Here is a 25,841-nt window from a genome sequence, read left to right as displayed (position 1 = left end):
GATGAAATATATACCCAGCATCACAATATCCAACCATGGTCATATCTTGATTTTTTTTCATAGAACAAACCAAGATCTATGGTGTCTAGAAGATATCTAAAAATATTCTTCACACCAACCCAATGTCATTTAATCAGTGATGCATTGTATCTAGCCAATAAAGTCACTGCTAATGACATACCAGGCCTGGTGCAGTTTGCTAGATACACCAGTGCTCTTCTTGCACTGCGATATGGAACTTCACGTCCGAATATCTCTTCATCACTGCCATTAGGCCTTAATGGGTCCTTATCTCTAGTAATGCAGAGATCTCAAAACCATAGTTCTTTAATGGATATGACTTATCCATGTTGAACTTTCAACAATCTTTTGGATACATGTAGACTGATGAATAAGTATTCCTGAAGGAATACGCTCAAGTTCCAAACTCAAGAAAAGTTTGGTCTCAACCAAATCTTACATCTTAAACTCTGTCATAAGATGATTTACTTGTCTCGTGTATTTCTTGTGTAGTTCCTATGATATTCAGATCATCAACATACACATAAACTATACAAATCCTTCTTTCGATTTCTTGATGAGTATACATGAGCAACTATCATTGTTTGAGTAATCCTTCTAACAAAGGAACTCACTCAATCGGTTATACCACATCCTTGCCGACTTCAAGTCATAAAATGACCTTTGAAGATTCCACAATACATGTTGTGAATAAATTCAGAATCTTAATTCCATGAGGAATTATCATAGAGACATCTGAATCAAGTGACTCATACAACTATGCAGTCACAACGTCCATCAGTTTGATAAACAAATTCATTATTCACTGCCAGTGATATTAAATATCGGAATGTTATTCCACTCACAAAAGAAGAACATGTTTCATCTTAAATGATGAAGGGTCTCTGCGTGAACCCATGTGCTACAAGCCTCGCTTCATGTCTCACCACCTCTTGGTTTTCATTTCTCATGAACAAAAAAACCCCATTTGCTCCCCTGGGGAACAAATTCAGAGGAGTGGGTATTACTGATCAGGTCAATACCCCCTCTTCTTGAGAGCAAGTGCATCCTCAATTGCCGCCTTCCTTTGGATCAACTAGAGCGTTTTAGACACTCAACCATGCATGGAATTTGGTTCTAGATCCAATCCAAGGTCTTTCGCAATTCATGAGGATAAATAAAATGTCGACATAATGTAGTCTTTATTATATGATTCTCCCGAATCCATATCCAGAGTGGATATTTCATCATTACCTTTTGACTCTTTGTGATTTCCCACAACAGTTGAGTCAAGGTCTTCCGATGTCCCAGCACAAACATTTGTGTGCACACCCGTGCTGGGTCCTGGATGTGTCCAACATCCTTCAGGTGTCTTTCAACCCTTGGTTGAATATCAACATGAAGTTGACCTGCATTTACTGTTTGAGGATTCCTCATTCCCCTTGGACGCTTCCATGGAGCCTTGTCCTCTTGTGTCCAGATTCCTCCCCCTCTTCAGTGGCCGAGTGGACCTATGGGTCACATCCACTCTTCCTGACACATTCACTATGGGAATATTTTACTTTGTGACACCTATATACTTAGTAAATGCAACCGACAGATTATTTGCGATACTTTGCAAATTAATAATCTTCTGAACCTCCAGTTTAGACTCATTCATACATAGGCCTCAGGACTGGATGTCTATTCACATCTCAATCTATTTTCTGGCATTCAATGTGGTCCATATCTCCCCCTAATGCCGGAAAATGTCCTGATCAAAATACAATCAGCGTACCAGGCCATAAACAAGTCCCTTTCTTAGGACTACAGGTAATTTATGATTGACGGAGAATTATACCTCACATAGATTCCCAATTTCTATGAGGGCCCATATATGTACGCTGTGGTGGTGAAATCGGTATGTATTCCACACAACCGAATTATCACAGATGGGAAATACTTACTCATTTCCATGTACTAACTGCAACGGGGAGACCATATAATATGCAGTTCGTCGAATTTGTATATGCAGTACGTAAAACTGCAATGTCCCCAACTAGATGTTGGGAGATTACAATTCTGTAGGACCAATCTTGCTATCAACTTATCCTCTTGACAAGTGATTCCGCAAGACCAATCTGGGTATGTACATAAAGTGCCAATATGCTCCACAGTTATGCCTCAATCTAGGCAGTAATTATCAAATACTCACGAACCAAATTTCACAGCATTGTCCATTCTGATGGATTTTATCCCGTGCTAGGATTGATTTGCTCTCAAATTAATGATCCGAGCAATCAACTATGTAAAGGCATGGTCCCTTTATAATAAGACACACATTGAACCATCTCACTGATGCATCCAAAAGCACTATAAAATATGTGAATATCCCATATAACAGTTGAATTGGATCACATATATATCTTCTATCCAAGGAAATCTAGTGGCCCATCCTCTTTCATGAGATAAGATGGCCTTGTGATCAGTTTCCCGGTTTGCACACATCGTGCATACACAATTCAATGAATTTAGAAAATTACACGGTTAGATTTGTGTCCAATTGGACCATCAATAATTTTCTCATCATCCCAATACTAGGGAGACCCAGGCAATGTTGCCATATCTTGAACTTATCAAGATTCTAGAAAATTATCTTATACGCCAAATGCGTATCTAATTTAATGTATGTATAGTACAATCCAAAAGATAGAGAAGACATTTAGTCTAGGATTTCATTCAAATCCCTTTTGCTGAGTCATGAGTAGGCTTCCAACCTCACTCGCTTTATGGGTTTCAACATAGAAATCATTGCGGATATCCTTAAAACTCAGCAAGGTATGAGTAGAATCTAGATACATCAATGCAACCATGATTACCATGTAGTACCCATAGGGAGTGTAACTGTGGCTTGACCAGAACCAACAATTACCGTATCACGACCACAATTGTCATGACACTTCCATTACTCTTATCAAGAGCTTGCAATGGAAACACTTATTCTCCCAAAATATCGTGTTAGTAGACCCAGTTTCCACTTAACACATTTCCTTCTCAATTGGATTATTTCGTTAAGTTTCTAAAGAGAAAGAAACCAATTTCAACATATGATTGAACCCATATGGACATAATACATACAACATTAACTATATATGTTAGAGGACATACCACAAGCATCATGTCTGATGACATAGCTATCATATTATGTTGATGGACATAATTCATTTTACAGCATGTAATATGTCTATAGACATCATTACAGTGCTTGACAAAAGAGACCGGATCCGGTTTCCATATATGTCAATAAAATTGAAGTCCACTAACATGTCATCGATACTCAATAGTGGACCTTCCTTTTGCTGAGCATGATCCTAGTTGCCCATGTTCCCAGGAACATCTGGGAACTTCCAACCATTGGGAAATCATTGTTATTGCAAGTGAAGTGAGATTCACGCTTGTTCCCATGGGCCTCTTGCCCTTAGCCAATTAATGGATGTACAAATCCACCAAATGCATGGAAGTATCACATTTCCTTGCATTGTGAGTCGTATAACCACATGTGTAGCAACCGAGGCTACTGACCTTGTCATTCTCCAAGAAATGACTTTTGCCCTTTTGTGCTCCATTCATATTCTGCTTCTTATCATGTCTCCACTTTCCTTCACCATTGACAAAACAATTCAGTCAAAGTCCTCATAAAAGGATTAAAAGTGGAACACATTTCATCGATGAGATTGGCATCTGAAACCGCACTATTGCAGAATCTCAACTCTCGGTTGATTTTATGCACATTAGAGTTGTATGTTGTCACTGACTCAAATTCATGGAATCGGACGAGCATCCATTTCCTATGCACTTCAAGCATCATCATCACCATATATTGATCACATTGCTCCTCAAAAGAGCTCTAGGGTACCAGATACCCTATTATTATAGATCATGGTGTAGTGAAGTGCAAGGTAACATGCTTTGCTATAGTGACTATAGCCGGAGCTCCTGAGCGGGTGTGGTCATGTGGGAACTGAGATCCCCGGCCGCCAAGTTAATCTTGACATTCATGGTTTAGGTTTGATTATTGAAGCCATCAATGGCAAACACAGGAAAACACTCTCTTGGATATGTCCAACCTATCCTGCATGACACTTATTAATTTACTCCTAGGTAAATTCTCAACATATAGCGATTGTAAAATCGCCTAATCACATATGTTGATATGGTAATGCGCTTTATAATACAGTAAATATATCAAATAAATTACTGTAAAAACACATAGTAACAAAAACTGCATAGCTAGGAGCTATAGCAGAAAAGAATAATGAGGTAAACAAAACGGTCAAGGACCGAGTCTGCATACCCCAAACGAGTGGGCATACGCCACTTTCTTTTTCATTTTCATTTTTTTTTCTTTTATTCATGGGCCTGTCTTCCACTCGAGCGGCTGTGGATGTGAGCGGTTAGGGATTCTATCCAACCGCCACCACGATCCTCCCGATCGAGTCACCGCACAGATCGGGCGCCACCGCTTGCGAGTTGTCGGCGTTGCCATACCGCCACACGCTGCCGACGCGACACTGCTGCAGCCCGTTTTTCCAACGACGTTTGTTCACCGCGCGGCCAGCAATTTATGCCTTGCCGTCACACTGTTCCGTGCGCTGCCGACGACGCCGTGCCCTGCCGGCATCCATTTCTGCCGATGACGCATCTTTGTGCGTCACCGCATATTTTGTACTCACCATGTGCGCCGTGCCACGCAGCCAGCCATGGTGTCGCATCGCCTTGCTGTTGTGTCTCTCAACCCACAGCCACTCCCAGCCGCGTGCGCCACCGTCGTCCTGCGCAGCCGCGCCGAGCCTTGCCATCGGTTCACGATGTTCCGCAACTCCGTCGGCGAGTCCGGTCCGAGGTTGCGGAGCGAGGGCGAGCATCGTAGACGAAGTAGTCGAACAAGCGAAAGTAAATGACACAGAGAGATATGGAAGAGACCAGCTTTATTAATCAATGATCAGGGATTACAATGATAGCTCCTCGTTGCTTTATATAGGGACTAGAGGGTCAAGAGATAAATACCCACTTGACGTAAAGTGGGGGAAACGGGAGGGGCTAGCCCGTGCGATACGCACGAGGCCGCCGCCACGCCCTTGGTGGCCCCGGTTTCCCAACACTCCCCCTTGGGTAATTATCCGTATATCCATGCCTCAAAACTCCGAAAAACTCAGTGGGAATTGCACGAATTGCCTCGTCAAAAACCTCGTGTCAGAAACATCAGGAAAACTCACTCAAGGGAAAAAGAGTACAATCCACTCAACCATCAAGTTGAGTACTCGATCATCAGGATTGAGATTTTAGCGACGAGTTTGTGAAGTTTCTCCCCCTGAACCTTGCATCTCCCTAAGTCTCATCATATCGATTTCACGCACACACCTCTCTAAGGTTGATGCCGGTAATGATTTAGTGAACATATTAGCAAGATTGTCACAGGACTTAGTATGCAAAACTCTCACCTCGTTCAACTGTTGCAGCTCATGTGCATAGAAGAACTTGGGACTAATATGCTTTGTGAGGTTACTCTTCACATAACCCATCTGGACTTGTGCAACACAAGCAGCATTATCTTCATAGATAATGGTAGGGGTTTGTATGGTGTTCAGCCCACATGTCTGCTGAATGTGGCCGATCATCCGCCGAAGCGATACACACTCTTTTGACGCTTCGAATAGTGCCATGATTTCTGAGTGGTTCGTGGAAGTCGACACAAGTGTTTGCTTGGACGATTTCCAGAAAAACGCAGTTCCACCACAAAGGAAAACATATCCAGTCTGCGATTTGCAATCATGCGGGTCCGATAGGTACCCAGCATCGGCATAGCCTATAATAGATAGGTCTTGATTCCTTTTATAAAACAGGCCAAGATCTTTGGTCCCTTGCAGGTAACGGAAGACGTCCTTGACACCTTTCCAATGCCTCTTGGTAGGTTCAGAACTGTACCTCGCAAGCAAACTGACGGCGAACGCAATGTCTGGCCGTGTACAGTTTGCGAGATACATGAGTGCTCCAACTGCACTCAGGTAAGGAAATTCTGGTCCCAGAGTTTCCTCCCCCTCTTCCTTTGGCCTGAACGGGTCCTTGTCTGGCTATAAAGATCTTCCGACCATCGGGGTCTTAGAAGGATATGCCTTATCAAATCCAAATCTTTCCAACACCTTCTGGGTGTAGGCCGACTGGTGCACTAGAATCCCATCAGGGGAATGTTCAAGTTGCAGACCTAGACAGAACTTGGTTTTACCCAAATCCTTCATCTCGAATTCCGACATCAGGTAGGAACTCGCTTCCTCAATATCCTCAGGTGTACCGATTATGTTTAAATCGTCCACGTACATCGAGATTATACAGAATCCATCTTGGGATTGCCGTATAAAAACACATGGGCAATCTTTATTGCTCGTGTAGCCCTTCTCATGAAGGAAATCGCTTAAGCGATTGTACCACATTCTACCAGACTGTCTGAGTCCGTACAGTGCCTTTTGAAGTTGAACACTGTATAGACCCCTGTTTGCTCTATCATGGTTCGGAACAGGGATACCTTCTGGAACCTTCATGTATATGTTCGAATCCAAGTTACCATACAGATAAGCAGTGACAACATCCATTAGTTTCATTTTCAAGCCCATGTTTACTGTCATCGAGATCAAATATCTAAAGGTAACTCCATCCATGACCGGGGAATAAGTCTCCTCAAAATCGACACCTAGTCGTTGAGTGAACCCTTGAGCGACGAGCCTTGCTTTGTACCGTAATACCTTATTATTTTCATCTCTCTTTCGAACAAAAACCCACCTATGGCCAACAGGGCGAATGTGGGGAGGAGTTCGACAAACTGGTCCGAACACCTTCCTTTTGTTGAGAGATAATAATTCGGCAGTAATTGCCTGCTGCCAATCTTTCCAATCCGACCTTTTCTTGCAATCAGCGAGCGTGTTAGGCTCAGGGTCAAGATCTATGATTGAGGCAATTTTCGTAGCAAAGTTATTGTCGACAACCACCGTTGCTCGGTTCAGGCACTCCCCCGTATAAATATAATTTATGGTCATTTCGTCATGGAGCGCATCCGGCGCTAACACTTGCTCTACCAAATTTCCCATTATGGGAGCAAGGTCCTTTAGATTTCCCGCGCCGATGTGTGCGCTCACATCTCCGCTAGGTGTTTCCCCTATGGGATAGTTTAAGTCCGGAATTTCGTGCACTGAATTTTCCGTACTTGTGCCAGGTCTCGACTGGCTCCCCGTTTCACTTTGGGGTACTTTGGCGACAGGCTGTAATAAATCTCTCTTATCCTTTTTCGTGAGGCGTCCCCGAGTACTTGGGATTTGAGAAGCCGGATTTCTCGTCCTTTTAGGCCTTTGGACGGGAGCGGGTATACCATCATTTTTCTTCGGTATTTCAACCCTTTCCGATGCATTGCGCGCGTGCACATGCGATTTTGTCACAGTCTTTAAGTCACTAAAGTGGTCAGGCAGTTGATTTGCTAATGACTGCAAATCTATTATCTTTTGGACTTCTCTCTCAGTCTCCGCAGTGCGCGGGTCATGAGCGTGGATTCCCGTGGCTTGCCACGTGATTTCTTGACTTTTAGCATCAAGGGGTTGATTCTCTCCCCCTAAAGTCGGGAAAAGATCCTCGTCAAAAATGCAATCAGCAAAACGAGCCGTGTGACAGTCACCTGTCATGGGGTCCAGATACCTGATTATGGACACAGTCTCATAACCAACGTATATCCCCGACTTACGGAGCGGTCCCATCGCCGATCGCTGAGGGGGTGGTATTGGTACATATACCTGGCAACCGAACCTACGAAGGTGGGAAATTTTCGGTGCCGACCCTTGCGCAAGCTGAACAGGAGAGTGGATGTTGTAGGCCGACGGTCTAAAGTTGATGAGATTGGCCGCGTGTAACACTGCGTGGCCCCAACATGTAGTTGGTAAATTACAACCCTGAAGGAGCGGTCGGGCAATGAATTTAATTCTTTTAATTAATGCCTCGGCAAGTCCATTTTGTGTTTGAACATGCGGTACAGAGTGCTCAACTTTTATTCCCATTGCCATGCAATAATCATCGAACGCCTTTGAAGTAAATTCTCCGGCGTTGTCCATTTGAATAGACTTTATATGATAATCCGGGAAATTATTCCTCATTTGTATGATCTGTGAGATCAATTTTGCAAAGGCATGGTTCCGTGTTGACAGCAGGCAAACATTGGACCATTTAGAGGAAGCATCAATGAGCACCATGAAGTACCGAAACGGCCCCGTGAGGGGCTGAATTGGACCGCATATGTCCCCTTGGATACGTTCCAAAAACACGGGGATTTCATCCCTCACCTTGAGGGGCGATGGCCTAATGACTAACTTCCCCTTAGCGCATGCGGAGCACACGAAATCATCGGGATTCGGGAAGTTTTTCACATTAACATTATGGCCATGCGAGTTATTAATTATATTTCTCATCATCCTAAGTCCGGGGTGGCCTAACCTATCGTGCCAGAGGCAGAAGAGTTCAGAGCTTCTAAAAACGGTCTTGAGGGTAGTGTACACAGGCGGTGCTACTATTTTAGTGTAGTATAGCCCTGTGTCGAACGAAGGAAGCCTTTCGATAACATGTTTACCATTTGCATCCCGCTTTGTGATAAGTAGGCACTCCTTGCCGTTCTCATCATCAGTCTCAGCATGAAAACCATTGGCGCGGATGTCTCTAAAGCTCAAAAGAGTACGAGTTGACTCCGGGTACAACAATGCATCATTAATGATCAAAGTTGTTCCCATAGGAAGTATAATAGTGGCTCGTCCGGAGCCAACTATGTGAGAACCGCAGCCGGCGATTGTCATAATACTTCCCGGAGATTTTTTAATAGACTCAAAATACTTAGTTTCTCGTAAAATGGTATGTGTAGTTGCGCTATCGGCAAGGCACGTTTCTTCCATTCGGGCGTCACACGCGTTCTAAAATATGACATATAATTAATGTAATGAGGAAGACGCTACATTAATAATAAATGCACACATTCCAGAACATAACATACTATCGTATAAATAATGGAATAAATGAATGAAATAAATGTCATCCAATCGCCAAAGTAAAGAATAAGTTTATGCTCTCATAGAGCTTACAACCAAATCGAATTTATTCAATTTTATTGTATCAAATCACGGAATCATGATAACCAAAGAGGTATGCTAAGTGGACTCGGTGAAGAAGCCATTCACTTCAGCCGCAATCTCCATACTAGTGAGCTGATCCTCCTTAGAAATCATCTTGGAGGCAGCATCAATGTCTAGTGGCGGCGCCGCCGCCGAGGCGACCATGTGGTCAACCTCCATGGCGACGTGGGCGTCGGTAGAGACCGCCAAAGCTGCCGCGATGGGCACCATGGGGGTCGCCTCTATGGGCGCAGCAGGGGGGGGGGGGTAGCGATCATCACGGGTGCCGCCATGGGTGCCGGTGGTGCTGCCTCCTGAACCAAGGCGAGGTGCGTCTCACGCGCCTTTCGAGCCTTGTATGCTTCGACGACCTCCGGTGGTGCGCGGCACTGGCGGGAGAAATGCTCCGCCGAGCCACAACGGAAGCAGTCTTGAGGCCTCTGCCCCCCCTTGCCCGGCTTTTGCTGCTTAGCCGGGGCGGAGGGCTGAGGGCCCTTCTTCTTACCCTTGCGGCCCCTCTTCTTCTGTTGAGGCTTGCGGACTTTGAGAGCATTCACCTCCTGGCGAGAACTCCCCCCAAGTGGTTGCGCGGCAAAGTTCTTTTTCAGAACCTCGTCCTGCGCCTCTGCCACCTGGAGGACGTCAATCAACTCTGAATACCTCGTGTAGTTGCCCTGACGGTAGTTCCGTGCGGACAGGACCGCGTCAGGGTGGAAAGTGGATAGGGTTTTCTCAATCTTCTGAGTGTCGGTAATCTGAGTACCACACATCTGAAGAGTCGTACAAATCCGGTGCAGAGCCGAATTGTACTCCCCAACCGTCTTGAAGTCCGCAAACCTCAGACGAATCCACTCTGCCTCTGCACGTGGCTTCACAGTGTACTTCAGTCGCTCAAACCGCTGCTTAAGAGCGGTCCAAAGGCCAGAAGCACTGCGCTCAGCCATATACTCATCTTTCAGAGTAGGTGACAGGTGATGACGGAGAAAGTGCAGAGCCTGCGCATTCTCAGTTTCGAACTTGGGATCAGTGGCGGGCAGCTGGGCCCCCTTACCGATCGCCCTCAGGAGGGTTTTGCCCTGGAGAAAAATCTCACAATCCGAAGCCCATGAAAGGTAGTTCATCCCCGTCTGGGCCAACTCAGCAAACTCCTTGTGGACAATTCCGGCCATCTGCAATTTATGCAAAAATCATGAGATTACAGCAGGTAATCTTTTGCACAAATGCGATGTTGATAAACTTATTCAATAAAAATGACGTTCTAATATTTAAAACATGCTATTATATGACTTACTAAATGATTAAGAGTGCTAAACAATTAATCTATAGCAGTAAAATCATACAATAATATCATGTTACAATGGATAGCATGTTAAGCGCATCTAGTATGTGAAAACTAGCCCAAAAAATGAATTCCCGAGGCATTTTAAAGCCCAAATACACTTATTTCAGCGAAAACAGACAGTTCCAGGGGCTTCTACGTGAAATAGTACAGCAGGAATAAACTACGCGTAAAAACAGGAAACTACAGGGGCTAAAACGCAAAGTTCCGCGCTGCGCCAGCGCTACCTTTTTTTAATGCCCTGGTTCCCCACGGCCCGGTCCACAGAAGCCCGCTAGGGTTTCCTAGCGCCCGAGCGGCGGCGGCCAGGGCACGCACGACCACGGCGCGCGGACGGCGGCCAAGGCACGCGCGGCCACGGCGCGCAGACGGCGGCCAAGGCACGCGCGGTGGCGGCCAAGTCGGCCAGCGGGGCGGCGCGGCGCGGCGCGGCGAGCGGGACGGCGCGGCGCGGCGCGGGCATGGTCGGGCCAGCGCGGGCACGGCACAGCGTCAGCCGGACGCGGCGGCCATCGGGGCGCGGCCGTTGACCCTTCATCAGCACTGCGCACACCGGGTCCGGCGCGGATCGCGGCAGGCGCAGCAGGCAGTGCGGCGACCGGGCCGGTCAGCAGCGCGCGGCAGTGCGGCGTCAGCAAGACGCGGCGGTGGCGGCCACAGTGCGATGCCAGCGACCAGCAGGGTCGCTGGTGGAGTACGGGCGTGATGTACGTCTCGGGTCTTCGTCGTGTTCATCCGGAACTTCGACGGCGCACGGCACAGCAGGTGCGTTGCGGCGGTACCGTAACCATCTGGGTCACGTTTTGTACTGACTCCCTACAGTGCAGTCAACAAATCCCCCTTGATCCAAAAACATCGACATTGGTCGGCGACGTGTTCGTCCGCTTGATTCTTGGGAGGAAAATCCACACTATAGGTAGATCAAATCCGAAAAATAATCTAATCGCAAAAACGGAATCGCAGTAACGAGAGGAATCCATTTTTGCAAAAGAGTGAGGATCGGATCTTATACCTCCGCGGGATCGACGAAAGCCTGCGTGATGCAGGCTTGACAGAGAGTTGATGGAGCGAAGCGTGCTGATAACGTGTTCCGCAACTCCGCCGGCGAGTCCGGTCCGAAGTTGCGGAGCGAGGGCGAGCGTCGTAGACGAAGTAGTCGAACAAGCGAAAGTAAATGACACAGAAAGATATGAAGGAGATCAGCTTTATTAATCAATGATCAGGGATTACAATGATAGCTCCTCGTTGCTTTATATAGGGACTAGAGGGTTAAGGGATAAGTACCCACTTAACGTAAAGTGGGGGAAACGGGAGGGGCTAGCCCGTGCGATACGCACGAGGCCGCCGCCACGCCCTTGGTGGCCCCGGTTTCCCAACACATGAAACGCCGCAGCGTCTGGCCATCGCATCGCGTAACCGCTTGTCTTGCAGTACGCGCGCACTATCCATGTTGTCGTCATGCCGAGCACCGGCCATTGACGTTGAGAGCCTCGTCAAGAGGCCGCGTTCGCAGCCGCCTCCTCGCCTTGCACCTAGTGAGCGCCTCCCCGACTTGTCGTGCCATCGCGAGGTCACGCACGCGTCTCCAACCATCGGTGATGCCGAGAACGACGACCGGGCGATGGTGCTTCCTTTCTTCCCGTGTATACGCTCGGACAAAACGATTTTTGCATGAGTGCATGAACATACAAGAGAAACAATCAATTGTTAAACGGGCAATTGTTAGTCATGAGAAGATCAGATTGAATATGATAACTCCAGATCCATGCATGCTCCCGTGGCCGTGGGCAGCCTGGTGCGCCTCGCGTCCAGTGCCGATGGAGAGGCACTTCTTGTCCGTTCCACATCGCACAATAACGCTCCGCCACGCCGTTGGTCGATGCGGCGCCGCCGCACCCGGTAGTCTTGCCGCTGTTGCACAGGATGACTCCGTTGGAACAAGGCGGTAGCCGAACGAATCGCTGCTCAGCGCCGTTCGCTGAGTGGCAGTTGCCATTGCGCCGGGAACCCGGGAGGCCTTGCCGCCAGGGTCGCGCACCGCATCGGTCGTCGCCCTGTTCCGCGCTGGGGCCGAGCCGCCGAGGGCCTTCCTCGCCGAGACCTAGACCAGGGCCGCCGGGGATCGCGCAAGGCATAGACGAGGTCTGCGTGCGCCAGCGCCGCCAGCCTTCTCTTTTCTTTGTGGCCTAATCGCTCTCCGTTAGGGCAAAGTGCTGATAATGTGTTTAGAGACAGAAGTAAGAATCAATCAACCGCATCAATTTCATTGATAGTCACATCTTATATACAAGAGGAGAAGACGCATTGCAAGGGACGCACCCGAGAGTGGGATGTATGGAAACGCCGTGATGGCCGCCGAACCGGTAACCGTACGTGCGCTATGTACAAGCGAGGATTAACATCAATTACATAAATAATTTAATCCTAACAAAAACTAGCGAAGCCCGCGCGGCGGCACGCCGCGCCTGTTCATACTTTATGTGAGATTTTTTTATACAATGGTATTAGCATCATCTCATAATTATTGTTGCTTGTTCTCCTTATGATTTATGTTGTGGTGTATGTATAAACATTAATTTGGTAAAGATGTTGAAATCTTTCATAAAGAGGCACACTATATAGAAGTTTTGTATGCAACGATATAAAGGGCGTTGTGCTGATTTTGGCTAATTGGTTAGTTGTTAAGTTGGCTCGCTCATTTATTTATACATAAATAAGGAGGATTTATTTTTAGTTGTTGTGTTTTTTTCGAAGTTCACCGGGTTCATGTAGTTTAATTGTATGTTTTCGTCACGATGTGATTTGTTTTCTTCATCATACATAGTTTCATATGTTTGGGATGAACTCTTGTTTTCTTTAATTTTGCTCGGTTTGATTCTTACAATTTCATAATTCCATGTGAGATGCCCTTGGATGTAGATGCCCTAGTGGATGCGAAAATGGTTCTACATTAGAGCAACTCCAATGGGGTGACCCATTTCGTCTGCCCGCGTCCGTTTGGGTCGGCGCGGACAAAAGTGGCGGCCCAACGCACCGATCCAAACGGACGCGCGTCCGTTTTTCATCCGCGGGCGACCCATTCCAGGCCCATTTTTGAGCCGGATTTGCGTCGGCGCGAACACGAGACGGACGCGCGCGCTCGCCCTCTTTCCTCACCGGGCCCGCTGGTCGGTGGCATATTGGATTCACACCCTCGCCCACCTGCTACGTCGCCGACGCCGCCGGCCATTTTTCAGATAAAAATGGATACATAGATAATTCTAGCGTACACAGATAAAAAGAAAAGACCACTACTTGTCGATTTCTGACTCCGACTCGGTAATGTCCTCCTCCGATGTCTGAATGTAGGCGTCAACATACGCCTCGTCTTCAAAGTCCCAACCCGCCATTTCTTGTAGCTTTAATTTCAATTAAGCTGCCTGCTTCCGCGAACGCTTGTCCTCCCGATAGGCGGGTCGCTCCCTCCTCCTCACGTCCCTCTCCGATCTCAATTCCTTGTAGAACTGGCGCTCGTCGACGATGTCCTGCGGGTAGCCTCCACGCCACAACACCAGGGCTTCCACGTCCTTCTCTGCGATGGCGAGGCGACGCTGCCGCCTCCGGTGGACACGACGATCCTCGTCGGTGAAAAGCCGCGGGAGAGGCGCCAGATCCTGCGCCCGCTGGCTCGACATGTTGGGAAAATTCATATCTCGACGAGGCCTCGGAAGGCGCCACGCCGCCGCGTCGTGCGCGCGGGCCGCCTCCTCTGCGGTGTCGAAGGTGCCGAGGGCGAGACGTTTCTCGCGAAACCAGATCTCGGCGGAGAAGGCGCCGGAGCGGCGCTCGCGGACTCCGCAAAAATCCGAAGCGCGTAGGCGGCAGATCGACATGGTGGCGCAGAGATGGCGAGAGTGGACGGACGACAGAGTGTGGAGAGAGCGCCTTCTTTTATAGCGAGCGCCGGCCACGGCGCGTGCGCGAACCTTTCCCGCGCGCTGGAGCGCCAAAACCAGCGCGCGCGAACTTTTCCCGCGTGCTGGAGCGTCAAAATCAGGGCGACGACACGATGTTAAACGCGTGCGATCATGAAAATGGGTCGGCTCGTTGGGCGCACTGCCGACCCAAAACTAAAAGAGGACGGACGGCGGGCGGGCGGCCGACCCAAACAGACAAAAAACGGACAAAAACGCCGTCAGTTTGGGTCGGCCCCGTTGGAGTTGCTCTTATCTTTGCCATTGCAGATGCTCTGGCTGCCAGCACAACCTGTTTTGCATTATTGCCCTTCACTATGTGATGTGAAACATTTATATATTAGTAGCAGTGAAGAATTTGTCCCGTGACTACTGTGAACCTTCGGTGCTATGAGGAGAAACTGGATATTTGCAACAACCAACCGTAATAGTAGAGAATATCTACAACCGCCTAAACAAATCAGTCCAAGGTAGGAAAAGATATATACACGAACCAATCGATGCATCCGGTGCTCTGTAACTAGACAACTACGAACAAAACAATCAATACATGATGTAGTCACATCATCCTGCCATGCATGCATCAATCAACAATCTTAAAAAATCGAATGTTACAACCACACAAAAGGAATGTCGAGCAGCGCAGGTGCACCTACAGGTGAACTCGATCAACAGAAAATCTCGCGACAGAACTTCTACTACTAAAAAACTTGCAAACTAAAAAAACAACTTTCGAACTAAAGTTGGGAGAACAAAGCCTTCCGATTATACGGGAGAAAAAGGCTTCTGATTTGTTTCCTGTTTTTTTTACATGGTATTTTTCCTGTTTTGTTGACCGCCAAGTTGTTCAGCCGAGGCGATCGATACAATCTGTAGCCGGCCAAAGCGTTCGTGTACGCACGCCTACTAAAGATTGTGCCTCCTACTACTAAACTATGTACGCGAATCAACCTATGGTTGAGTTCGTTAGGTAGACAATGGTATCCCCAACCCACCAGGGTTCAAATCCTGGTGCCCGCATTATTTCTGGATTTATTTCAGGATTTCCGGCGATGCGCTCTCGGAGGTGCTCATAGGGGTAGGGTGTGCGTGTGTGTTTTCATAGAGGTGAGTGTATGCGCGTGTATATGAGCGCTTGTGTCTGTACTGATGCTAAAAAAAACTACGGAGATGCTCATAAGGATAGAGTGTGCGTGTGTATGCGCGTGTATATGAGCGCTTGTGTCTGTACTGATGCTAAGGAGCCGTCCTACACCCACTTCACCGCAATCACGGAATTGTGGGAGCACGCCCTTGTACACCCAGCCGAAGCCGCCGGTGCCCAGCAGCTGCCCCTGGGACCTGGGTAGCCGGTAGCCTCATACAGCCCAAACCCAATCGTCGCGCCCACCTGTGCGCGCAACCATCGACCAATCCAATCGTCAGTCGCCCTCTCCTTCTCCTGCCTCCTTTGCAACATCGCCATCTCTTTCTCTCCCTTCAATTCGCAACAGCATCAAACGAATACATCTCGCTCTTCACTTCCGGTGCCTCTTCGAGTCAACCTTCTCCTTGAACCTGAACCAGAGGCAACCGCACCGATGCCAGCAGCGTGAACAACACCACCTACGCCTCCTTCATCGCCTTCATGCTCCTGAACGACGCGCTCACCTTCCTGCCGCCCGCCAAGATCGTCCGTGACAACGGCACCCGCGCCACCAAGGTCACCTACTCCTCCGTGTCCACCGAGGAGTGGGAGATCCTCAAGCTCTTCACCAACTGGAGGATGCTGCTCGTCCTCCCGGCCGCCTAGGCCAGCAACTTCTTCTATACCTACCAGTTCAACGACGTCAACGGCAAGGGCGGAGCCAAGATTTTGGTATAGCGGGGGCGGGGGCGGCAAGTCAAGTTGATAATTTTTTTTCTAGACTGAAAAAATAACTACGATAACACTACATTCAGGTGTCAATCTGACGCAAGTATAAAACATGATTACATTTTTATTTACCTCTATGATTGCCAATAAAATTGAATTTTTTAATAATTTCATCGCAAGAGAACTTAGCGGCCCATATTTCTGCAACATAGATTACCATGCAATACCGAAGTAAGTCATCTCCTATTTGAGGGCGCTTAAAAAGGATTAATATTTAGAGTGTCTAGGGTGGTTTCCTATTCATAACTGTTGATATACAGGTTTCAGAGCTAGCATCACACAAAACCGGAATCCAGAAGTACTAAAATTTGATGTATATTCATGCCACGGACAAGAACTAAGATCTCTTTAAAAATCACATCACAACGGAAAAATTTGAGAGATCAGTACAGTATGATAGTGCTACTGCTAACCTTGGCTAGTCCATTGGGCAGATCGGAAAATTGACAAGCACAACCAGAAGATTTCAATCTAATCGCTTCTACGGAGGACCAAAGGCGGCCGCAGGGGCGGATTGGAATGGATTCATGGAGAATTAACATACTCTATAATAGTACAAGTTCGACATAATCACATAAAAAAATTGCATCACAGATAGGAACTAATACAAGATAATAGATAATTTGCATCATAAAAATAAGAACCTGTCGACACACACATTACAACACTAACACAATCATGATGATTCTGGACATGTGGAAGATGGGAACTCTTCATTGAGTCATAGACCATAAACTCACAAATTACACAGCCAAATTACCAAAACAAAAGAAAATCTGGAGCATCAATTCGAGTATTCAACACTGAATCACTGATACATGATGAGAATAGGCGGATGAGAATTCGTTGGTTGAAGCCGGAAGAATTTGACAAGTGCAGCAGCCAAATACCTGAATATGTGAAGTGAATCAGATAGGCTGATCGCGAATTCGAGAGCAGCAGCCAGCATGCCTAGGTCCTGGGAGCAGCCGAGCAGAGCAAAGCAGGGCGACTGAGGGAGAAGGGCAAGAGGCGAGGCGACTGGGCGAGAAGGGCAAGAGGCGAATGGAGGCGAGGGCGTCGAAAACTGGAACGGCGGCGGTGACTAATCCCATGTAGTAGACGGTAATTATGGACTTACAGTTACGATGGAAGCTAGCCAGCTAGGGGACTAGAGCCAATTCCCATCGGTCGCTTATAGTGGGCTTTTTCCACACGGGCCTTCTTTTTCTTTCGACCAATATATTTGACGCTGATGGAGGGGGCCAAATACACGTGGAGCTGCGTATGCCTCGTCAATTCTATGTATGTACTTCAGGTTCGGTCGATCGTTTGGGGGGGGGGGGGGGGGGGGGGGGGGGGGGTGGCCCCCGCTCGCCCCCGTGTCTCCGCCACTGGTCAACGGCCTCCTCTTCATCCTTAGGACCAAGAGACTGCAGCCGTTGTGACCTCGCCGTCCTACAATTCAAGCAGGGCGAGAGGACCTCCTCGCGTCGGATGGTTGCTCTTCTCCCTATACTATGGTTGCTCTTCTCCCTATGCCTCGTCAATTCTATTAGTCCCGGGACCTATACTATGGTTGCTCCAGACTACTACGACGGATGACCTAGATCGAGAGGGAGGAGGACCTTTTATATAGGCAAAAACAGCGGTGGAGGAAATCACGCGAGACTTCGTGCAAACCATGGAGCGAGGCCGTTTCTCGCGCAAACGACTAAAGCAGCACCGATAAAAACTTCGAGGGAAACCACACGTGGGACAACAGGACATGCACACGCAATGAAACGTTCACGCGGTAGCAGCAACAAAAAACAACTCATCTCGGCCCATGCAACCGGCTGTGCGAAGGCCATGCAACCATACAAGGGGGAAATAGGAGTAGCCCACCTGATACGCAACCACCCAAGAAATCAGGTCAACGAATCACGCTCGCCCACACGCAACCAAAATCGCTAACCCCACCAAGAGAATCGCTACACACGTTAAGAAAATTTTGATCGAGAGCCTACAACCACCACACATTGGTACACGGTAATTTCCCAAAAAAATACCACGTGCCATGTACCAGATTACCAGGAGGTCATTTTCAGCCAAGTGAAATAACCTTGAAGCGAGAACCTTGCCTGCAATAGAGGCTTGGGTATTCATTGGGGCACCGTCACCTCGTTTAGCCTACCATTTGAAAAATTCGGGCACTATATCGAGCCGAGTGTAGCTAGCTAGCTCCATGAAACTAGCTGAGTAAGTGCGTCCACATCATGCATGCATGTGGTACGCAAGTACTCCCTCCGTTCCTAAATATCTATATTTCTAGATATTTCAACAAATAACTACATACGGAGCAAAATAAGTGAATCTACACTTTAAAATATGTCTATATACATCCGTATGTGGTACTTCATTTGAAGTCTCTAAAAAGACAAATGTTTAGGAATGGTGGGAGTATGTTGCTTTTATGTAGTTCGATGGTGGGTTGGAATAAGATAGCGATGACGATTGATGGCGTCAAGATTGTTTCCTGACTGCTGCTAATTAAACTTATTTCGAAAATTGCCGCAAAAAAGAAAAACAGTTGTGTCGAAACTTCATCAGATCGTTTGATGTGTCTCAGTACTGATCACTAGCTAGCAGCTGGTGGTTACTCACACTAGTAGAAAACAGGGCTTTGTTGATAGCTCAATATACACATTAATCCCGCTTGCATTACGAACCGGGACTAATGTGAGCATTAGTCCCTGTTCGAGCGGTTAAAGGCATTAGTCCCGGTTTAAATGAGACCTTGCCTTTTAGTCCCGGTTCGTCTCTCAATCCGGGACTAAAGATTAGACCTTTAGTCCCGGTTTGATACACGAAAAGGGACTAAAGGGTGTGATGCCCTTTAGCCCCAGTTCGTGTCTCAAACTGGGACTAGCGGGTTCGTGTCTCAAACTCTACCCCCCTCCCCCCTGTATCGCCATTTTAGTTTTGAAAGAAAACAAAAGAAAATGATAAAAAATTCAAAAAATAAAGTCCTTCGAGATGTAGTTATATTACTACATCTACTAGTTAGGAAAATTTAAAAAGTTAAATTTAGATATGTTTTGCAAAAAAGTGTTATGAAAAAGTAAAATGGCTATAACTTTTGCGTACGATGTGGAAACAAACGTATAATATATCAAAATTTTCAACATGAAAATCCGCATCCAATTTTGGCGGCCGTAGGCCTGTTTGCAAATTTTTAGAATCCTCAAATTCTAAAAGGAAAAAATATATGCTCAAATTTCTGTTTTTTTTGAATTTTGGTTTAATCTGGTCAAACTACTTATTCAAGAAGTATTAGTGTTACTAAATAATTATTCAAGAATATTAGTGTTACTAAATAATTATTCCAGTTTTTTGAATTTTGGTCAAATCTTGTCAAATTGTGGTCAAACTATGGTCAAACAATGGTCAAACTACTTATTCAAGAAATATTAGTGTTACTAAATAATTATTGTTTTTTTAGAATAATAATTTTAAACTCAAACAGTGAAACGTGTGACTTCATGCTCAAGCTAAACTCCCGAGGGTTAATAGGATTGACATCTTACTATTGTCAGGAAAACAACAAGTGCAGACATGGAAACGAGGGAGAATAGAACAGGAAAGTTAAGCGTGCTCAGGCTGGAGTAGTGAGAGGATGGGTGATCGGCTGGGAAGTTAGATGATTTGGAATGATGTGGGGTGATTAAAGATTAGAGGTTAAATTGGGCAGTGATGAGGGCTGATTAGAGATTAAATTGTATAATAATTCCGAAATTTGAAAATCGGGAAAAAAATTAAAAAATCGTAAAATTTCCTTTAGTCCCGGTTGGTGTTACCAACCGGGACTAAAGGTGGAGCTCCAGACAGCGGCCTCGTGGAGGGCCTTTAGTCCCAGTTCGTAACAGAACCGGGACTAGGGGGGGGGGGGCTTTAGTACCGACCCTTTAGTCCCGGTTCGAGAACCGGGACTAAAGGCCCTCTAGAACCGGGACAAATGGCCCTTTTCTACTAGTGTCTTGACACTGCCCTATGCGCACAATGCATGTTAAACCAGTTTTTTTGTGTGGGTGGGGGTGATTGTTGTATATGGCTCTAATTTTACCTAGTTTTGTAGGTAATTTGAAACTGATTTGGTGCAGACCATGTTGCCAAATGAAGGTGGACATGTGTGGTAATGCCATGGGGGTAATTTTGATATTTCCACCATGAGGATTGAGGCTATTAGGATATCCAAAAGGCAGGATTAGGTGCAGACCATGTTGCCAAATGAAGGTCCACTTATGTGATAATGCCCTGGAGGCAATTTTGATACTTCCACCATTAGGATTTGGAGCTATCAGGGCCTTTTCAACACAGATTATCAAACATACGCTCCTAAATATATCGATGGGTACGTTCAACCGTGGTCGTAGACATCCACTAGTAGAAAACATGGCTTTGGTTCAAGCCTGCCAAGCCCATTAGTCCCGGTCCAGTCAAGAACGGGGACCCATGGGGGGCATACGTCCCGGTTCATGCGCCCAGGGGCCCGGCCGGGCCTCAGGAGGCATTTGTCCTGGTTTATGTGCCCGATGATGATGATCTCCGCCGGGTCATTGTCGATGCAAGGACGCAATGCGAAAGTCAAAAGGAGAAGCTGAAGTTCGATCGCATGTTAGAGGATCACAAAAAAGGGTTGTACCCCAATTGCGAAGATGGCGACACAAAGCTCGGTATCGTACTGGAATTGCTGCAGTGGAAGGCAGAGAATGCTGTGCCTGACAAAGGATTTGAGAAGCTACTGAAAATATTCAAGAAGAAGCTTCCAAAGGATAACGAATTGCCCAACAGTACGTACGTAGCAAAGAAGGTCGTATGCCCTCTAGGATTGGTAGTGCAGAAGATACATGCATGCCCTAATGACTGCATCCTCTACCGCGGTGCATACAAGGATTTGAACGCATGCCCGGTATGCGGTGCATTGCGGGATAAGATCAGACGAGATGATCCTGGTGACGTTGACGGCGAGCCCCGCAGGAAGAGGGTTCCTGCGAAGGTGATGTGGTATGCTCCTATAATACCACGGTTGAAACGACTGTTCAGAAACAAAGAGCATGCCAAGTTGATGAGATGGCACAGTGAGGACCGTAAGAAATACGGGAAGTTGAGAGCACCCGATGACGGGTCGCAGTGGAGAAAAATCGAGAGAAAGTACTGGGCTGAGTTTGTTGGTGACCCAAGGAACGTATGGTTTGCTTTAAGCGCGGATGGCATTAATCCTTTCGGGGAGCAGAGCAGCAATCACAGCACCTGGCCCGTGACTCTATGTATGTATAACCTTCCTCCTTGGATGTGCATGAAGCGAAAGTTCATTATGATGCCAGTTCTCATCCAAGGCCCTAAGCAACCCGACAACGACATTGATGTGTACCTAAGGCTATTAGTTGAAGAACTTTTACAGCTGTGGAATGGTGATACATCTACAACGTATCTATAAATGTTGATTGTTCCATGCTATTATATTATCAACCTTGGATGTTTTATATGCATTTATATGCTAATTTATATGATTTTTGGGACTAACCTATTAACCTAGAGCCCAGTGCCAGTTTCTGTTTTTCCTTGTTTTAGGGTTTCGAAGAAAAGGAAAATCAAATGGAGTCCAATTGACCTGAAACTTCACGGAACTTATTTTTGGAAGGAAAGCAACCCGGGAGACTTGGAGTCCACATCAAGGAAGCTTCGAGTAAGCCACGAGGTAGGGGGCACGCCCACCCCCCTGGGCGCGCCCTCCAGCCTCGTGGGCCCCTCGTGGCTCCCCTGACGTACTTCTTCCGCCTATATATCTCCATATACCCTAAAACGATCGGGGAGCACAATAGATCGGGAGTTCCGCCGCCAGAAGCCTCCGTAGCCACCGAAAGCCAATCTAGACCCGTTCCGGCACCATGCCGGAGGGGGAATCCCTCTTCGGTGGCCATCTTCATCATCCCGGTGCGCTCCATGACGAGGAGGGAGTAGTTCTCCCTCGGGGCTGAGGGTATGTACCAGTAGCTATGTGTTTGATCTCTCTCTCTCTCTCTCGTGTTCTTGAGGTGATACGATCTTGATGTATCGCGAGCTTTGCTATTATAGTTGGATCTTATGTTTCTTCTCCCCCTCTACTCTCTTGTAATGGATTGAGTTTTCCCTTTGAAGTTATCTTATCGGATTGAGTCTTTAAAGATTTGAGAACACTTGATGTATGTCTTGTCGTGCGTATCTATGGTGACAATGGGATACCACGTGATTCACTTGATGTATGTTTTGGTGATCAACTTGCGAGTTCTGCCCATGAACCTATGCATAGGGGTTGTCCCACGTTTTCGTCGCGATTCTCCAGTAGAAACTTTGGGGCACTCTTTGAGGTTCTATGTGTTGGTTGAATAAATGAACCTGAGATTGTGTGATGCATATCGTATAATCATACCCACGGATACTTGACGTGACATTGGAGTATCTAGGTGACATTAGGGTTTTGGTTGATTTGTGTCTTAAGGTGTTATTCTAGTACGAACTCTAGGGCTGTTTGTGACACTTATAGGAATAGCCCAACGGATTGATTGGAAAGAATAACTTTGAGGTGGTCTCATACCCTACCATAATCTCTTCGTTTGTTCTCCGCTATTAGTGACTTTGGAGTGACTCTTTGTTGCATGTTGAGGGATAGTTATGTGATCCAATTATGTTATTATTGTTGAGGGAACTTGCACTAGTGAAATTATGAACCCTAGGCCTTGTTTCAACGCATTAGTTACCTTGCTGTTTTTATATTTTAAGATTAGAAGAACCTTTATCTGCCATCCATATACCACTTGTATCACCATCTCTTCGCCGAAGTAGTGCACCTATACAATTTACCATTGTATTGGGTATGTTGGGGACACAAGAGACTCTTTGTTATTTGGTTGCAGGGTTGTTTGAGAGAGACCATCTTCATCCTACGCCTCCTACGGATTGATAAACCTTAGGTCATCCACTTGAGGGAAATTTGCTAATGTCCTACAAACCTCTACACTTGGAGGCCCAACAAAGTCTACAAGAAGAAGGTTGTGTAGTAGACATCAAATGAAAATGGTGTACGTGTGTGGGATGAGCAGAAACAACAGGAATTTAACCTACACGCGTTGCTGTTTGTAACCATCAACAATTGTCCCGCTCTCAGTAACCTTTCAGGACAGACAAACAAGGGATACCACGCATGCACGCACTGTTTAGTTGACACCGAAAGCATATACCTGGACAAATGTAGGAAGAATGTGTACCTGGGCCATCGTCGATTTCTTCCGACCAACCATCAATGTCGAAAGAAAGGCAAGCATTTTGAAGGCGAGGAAGATCACTGGAAGAAGCCCGCCATGCGTACCGGTGATCACGTACTTGCTATGGTCAATGATTTACACGTAATCTTTGGAAAGGGTCCCGACAGACTAGCTGTTCCGAATGACGGCGAGGGACGCGCACCCATGTGGAAGAAGAAATCTATATCTTGGGACCTACCCTACTGGAAAGACCTAGAGGTCCACTCTTCGATCGACGTGATGCACGTGACGAAGAACCTTTGCGTGAACTAGCTAGGCTTCTTGGGCGTGTATGGGAAGACAAAAGATACAGCTGAGGCACTAAATATTTGAATGATGAGCATGATTGTAATGCTGTTAGTATGAATTCCTTGAATATCCATGATGCTAATGATATGCAAAGCCACAAGCTTGGGGAAGCTATGTTTGATGAAGATGATATTTTTTGTCCCCCAAGCTTTGTTGAGAAAATTTATTATGATGAAAGCATGCCTCCTATTTATGATGATTATATTGATGAAAGTGGATTTGGAGAGGTCATGACTTTATTTTGTGATGAATCCACTATTCCGGAAGAGGTTCCAATTGATTATGAGAACAGAGTTGCTATCTATGATGATTATTGTGATGACTTGTATGCTATAAAGAATAATGATATCCATCAAACTTGTCATCATGATTTTAGTTTTCAATTGGATTATGCCTCACATGGTAATTATTTTGTTGAGTTTGCTCCCACTATTATCCATGAGAAGAATTTTGCTTATGTGGAGAGTAATAAAATTTATATACTTGTAGATCATGAAAATAATGATTTATGTGATAGTTATATTGTTGAATTCATTCATGATGCTACTGAAAATTATTATGAGGGAGGAACATATGCTTGTAGGAATTGCAATCATATCAGGTTTCCTCTCTATGTGCTTAAAGTTTTGAAGTTATGCTTGTTTTACCTTCCTATGTAAGTTGATTCTTGTTCCCACAAGTTGTTTGCTCACAAAATCCCTATGAATAGGAAGTGGGTAAGACTTAAATGTGCTAGTCATATTCTTCATGATGCTCTCTTTATGTTTCAACTCTTATCTTTTATGTGAGCATCATTGAAATCATCATGCCTAGCTAGGGGTGTTAAACGATAGCGCTTGTTGGGAGGCAACCCAAATTTGTATTTGTTCCTTTATTTTTGTTCCTGTTTAGTAATAAATATTTCATCTAGCCTCTGTTATGGTTGTGTTTTTTATTTTTAATTAGTATTTGTGCCAAGTAGAACCTTTGGGAAGACTTGGGGAAAGTCTTGTTGATCATGCTGTAAAAGACAGAAACTTTAGCGCTCACGAGAATTGCTTCCATTTTTATTGGAGAGTGATATTTAGTTAATTCTTTTTTCAGATGATTAATATATAAATTACTCACGTCCAGCAATTTATTTTAGAATTTTTGGGGTTCCAGAAGTTTGCATTAGTTACAGATTACTACAGAGTGTTCTGTTTTTGACAGATTCTGTTTCTCGTGTGTTGTTTGCTTATTTTGATGAATCTATGGCTAGTAAAATAGTTTATAAACCATATAGAAGTTGGAATGCAGTAGGTTTAACACCAATATAAATAAAGAATGAGTTCATTACAGTACCTTGAAGTGGTGTTTTGTTTTCTTTCGCTAACGGTGCTCACGAGTTTTCTGTTAAGTTTTGTCTTGTGAAGTTTTCAAGTTTTGGGTAAAGGTTCGATGGACTATGGAATAAGGAGTGGAAAGAGCCTAAGCTTGGGGATGTCCAAGTCACCCCAAGGTAATATTCAAGGACAACCAAAATCCTAAGCTTGGGGGTGCCCCGGAAGGCATCCCCTCTTTCGTCTTTGTTCATCGGTAACTTTACTTGGAGCTATATTTTTATTCACCACATGATATGTGTTTTGCTTGGAGCATCATTTTGTTTTATTTAGTTTTGCTTGCTGTTTGAATAAAATACCAAGATCTGAAATTCTTAAATGTTAGAGAGTCTTCACATAGTTGTATGATTATTCGACTACTCATTGATCTTCACTTATATTTTTTGGAGTAGTTTGTTGGTTGCTCTAGTACTTCACTTATATCTTTTAGAGCATGGTGGTAGTTTTATTTTGAAGAAATAGATGAAATCTCGTGCTTCACTTATATTATTTT

The 25,841-nt window shown here is 45.9% G+C and overlaps 1 protein-coding gene and 1 pseudogene across 1 annotated transcript; both read right to left on the bottom strand.

Moving 5' to 3' along the window:
• Window positions 1-9,057: 9,057 nt before the first annotated feature.
• LOC147974149 (uncharacterized) lies at window positions 9,058-10,339 on the bottom strand (annotated as a pseudogene).
• A 3,580-nt stretch (window positions 10,340-13,919) lies between these two features.
• On the bottom strand, window positions 13,920-14,381 carry LOC147974148 (uncharacterized). The gene has a single exon (XM_087524929.1). It carries the CDS (start codon window positions 14,379-14,381, stop codon window positions 13,920-13,922), a length of 462 nt encoding a protein of 153 aa, XP_087381055.1.
• Window positions 14,382-25,841: the final 11,460 nt, after the last annotated feature.

This window comes from Triticum urartu, chromosome 5A, assembly GCF_056163025.1.
Source record: "Triticum urartu cultivar PI428250 chromosome 5A, HENAU_Tu73, whole genome shotgun sequence".
Classification (NCBI taxonomy): Eukaryota; Viridiplantae; Streptophyta; class Magnoliopsida; order Poales; family Poaceae; genus Triticum; species Triticum urartu.
The sequence above is the reverse complement of the archived record's forward strand: the minus strand, read 5'-3'. Positions and strand labels throughout refer to the sequence as shown.

What these genes read in the sequence shown, in the direction of transcription:
- LOC147974148 (XM_087524929.1), bottom strand. Translation starts at nt 14,381, where the DNA reads ATGTCGATCTGCCGCCTACGCGCTTCGGATTTTTGCGGAGTCCGCGAG.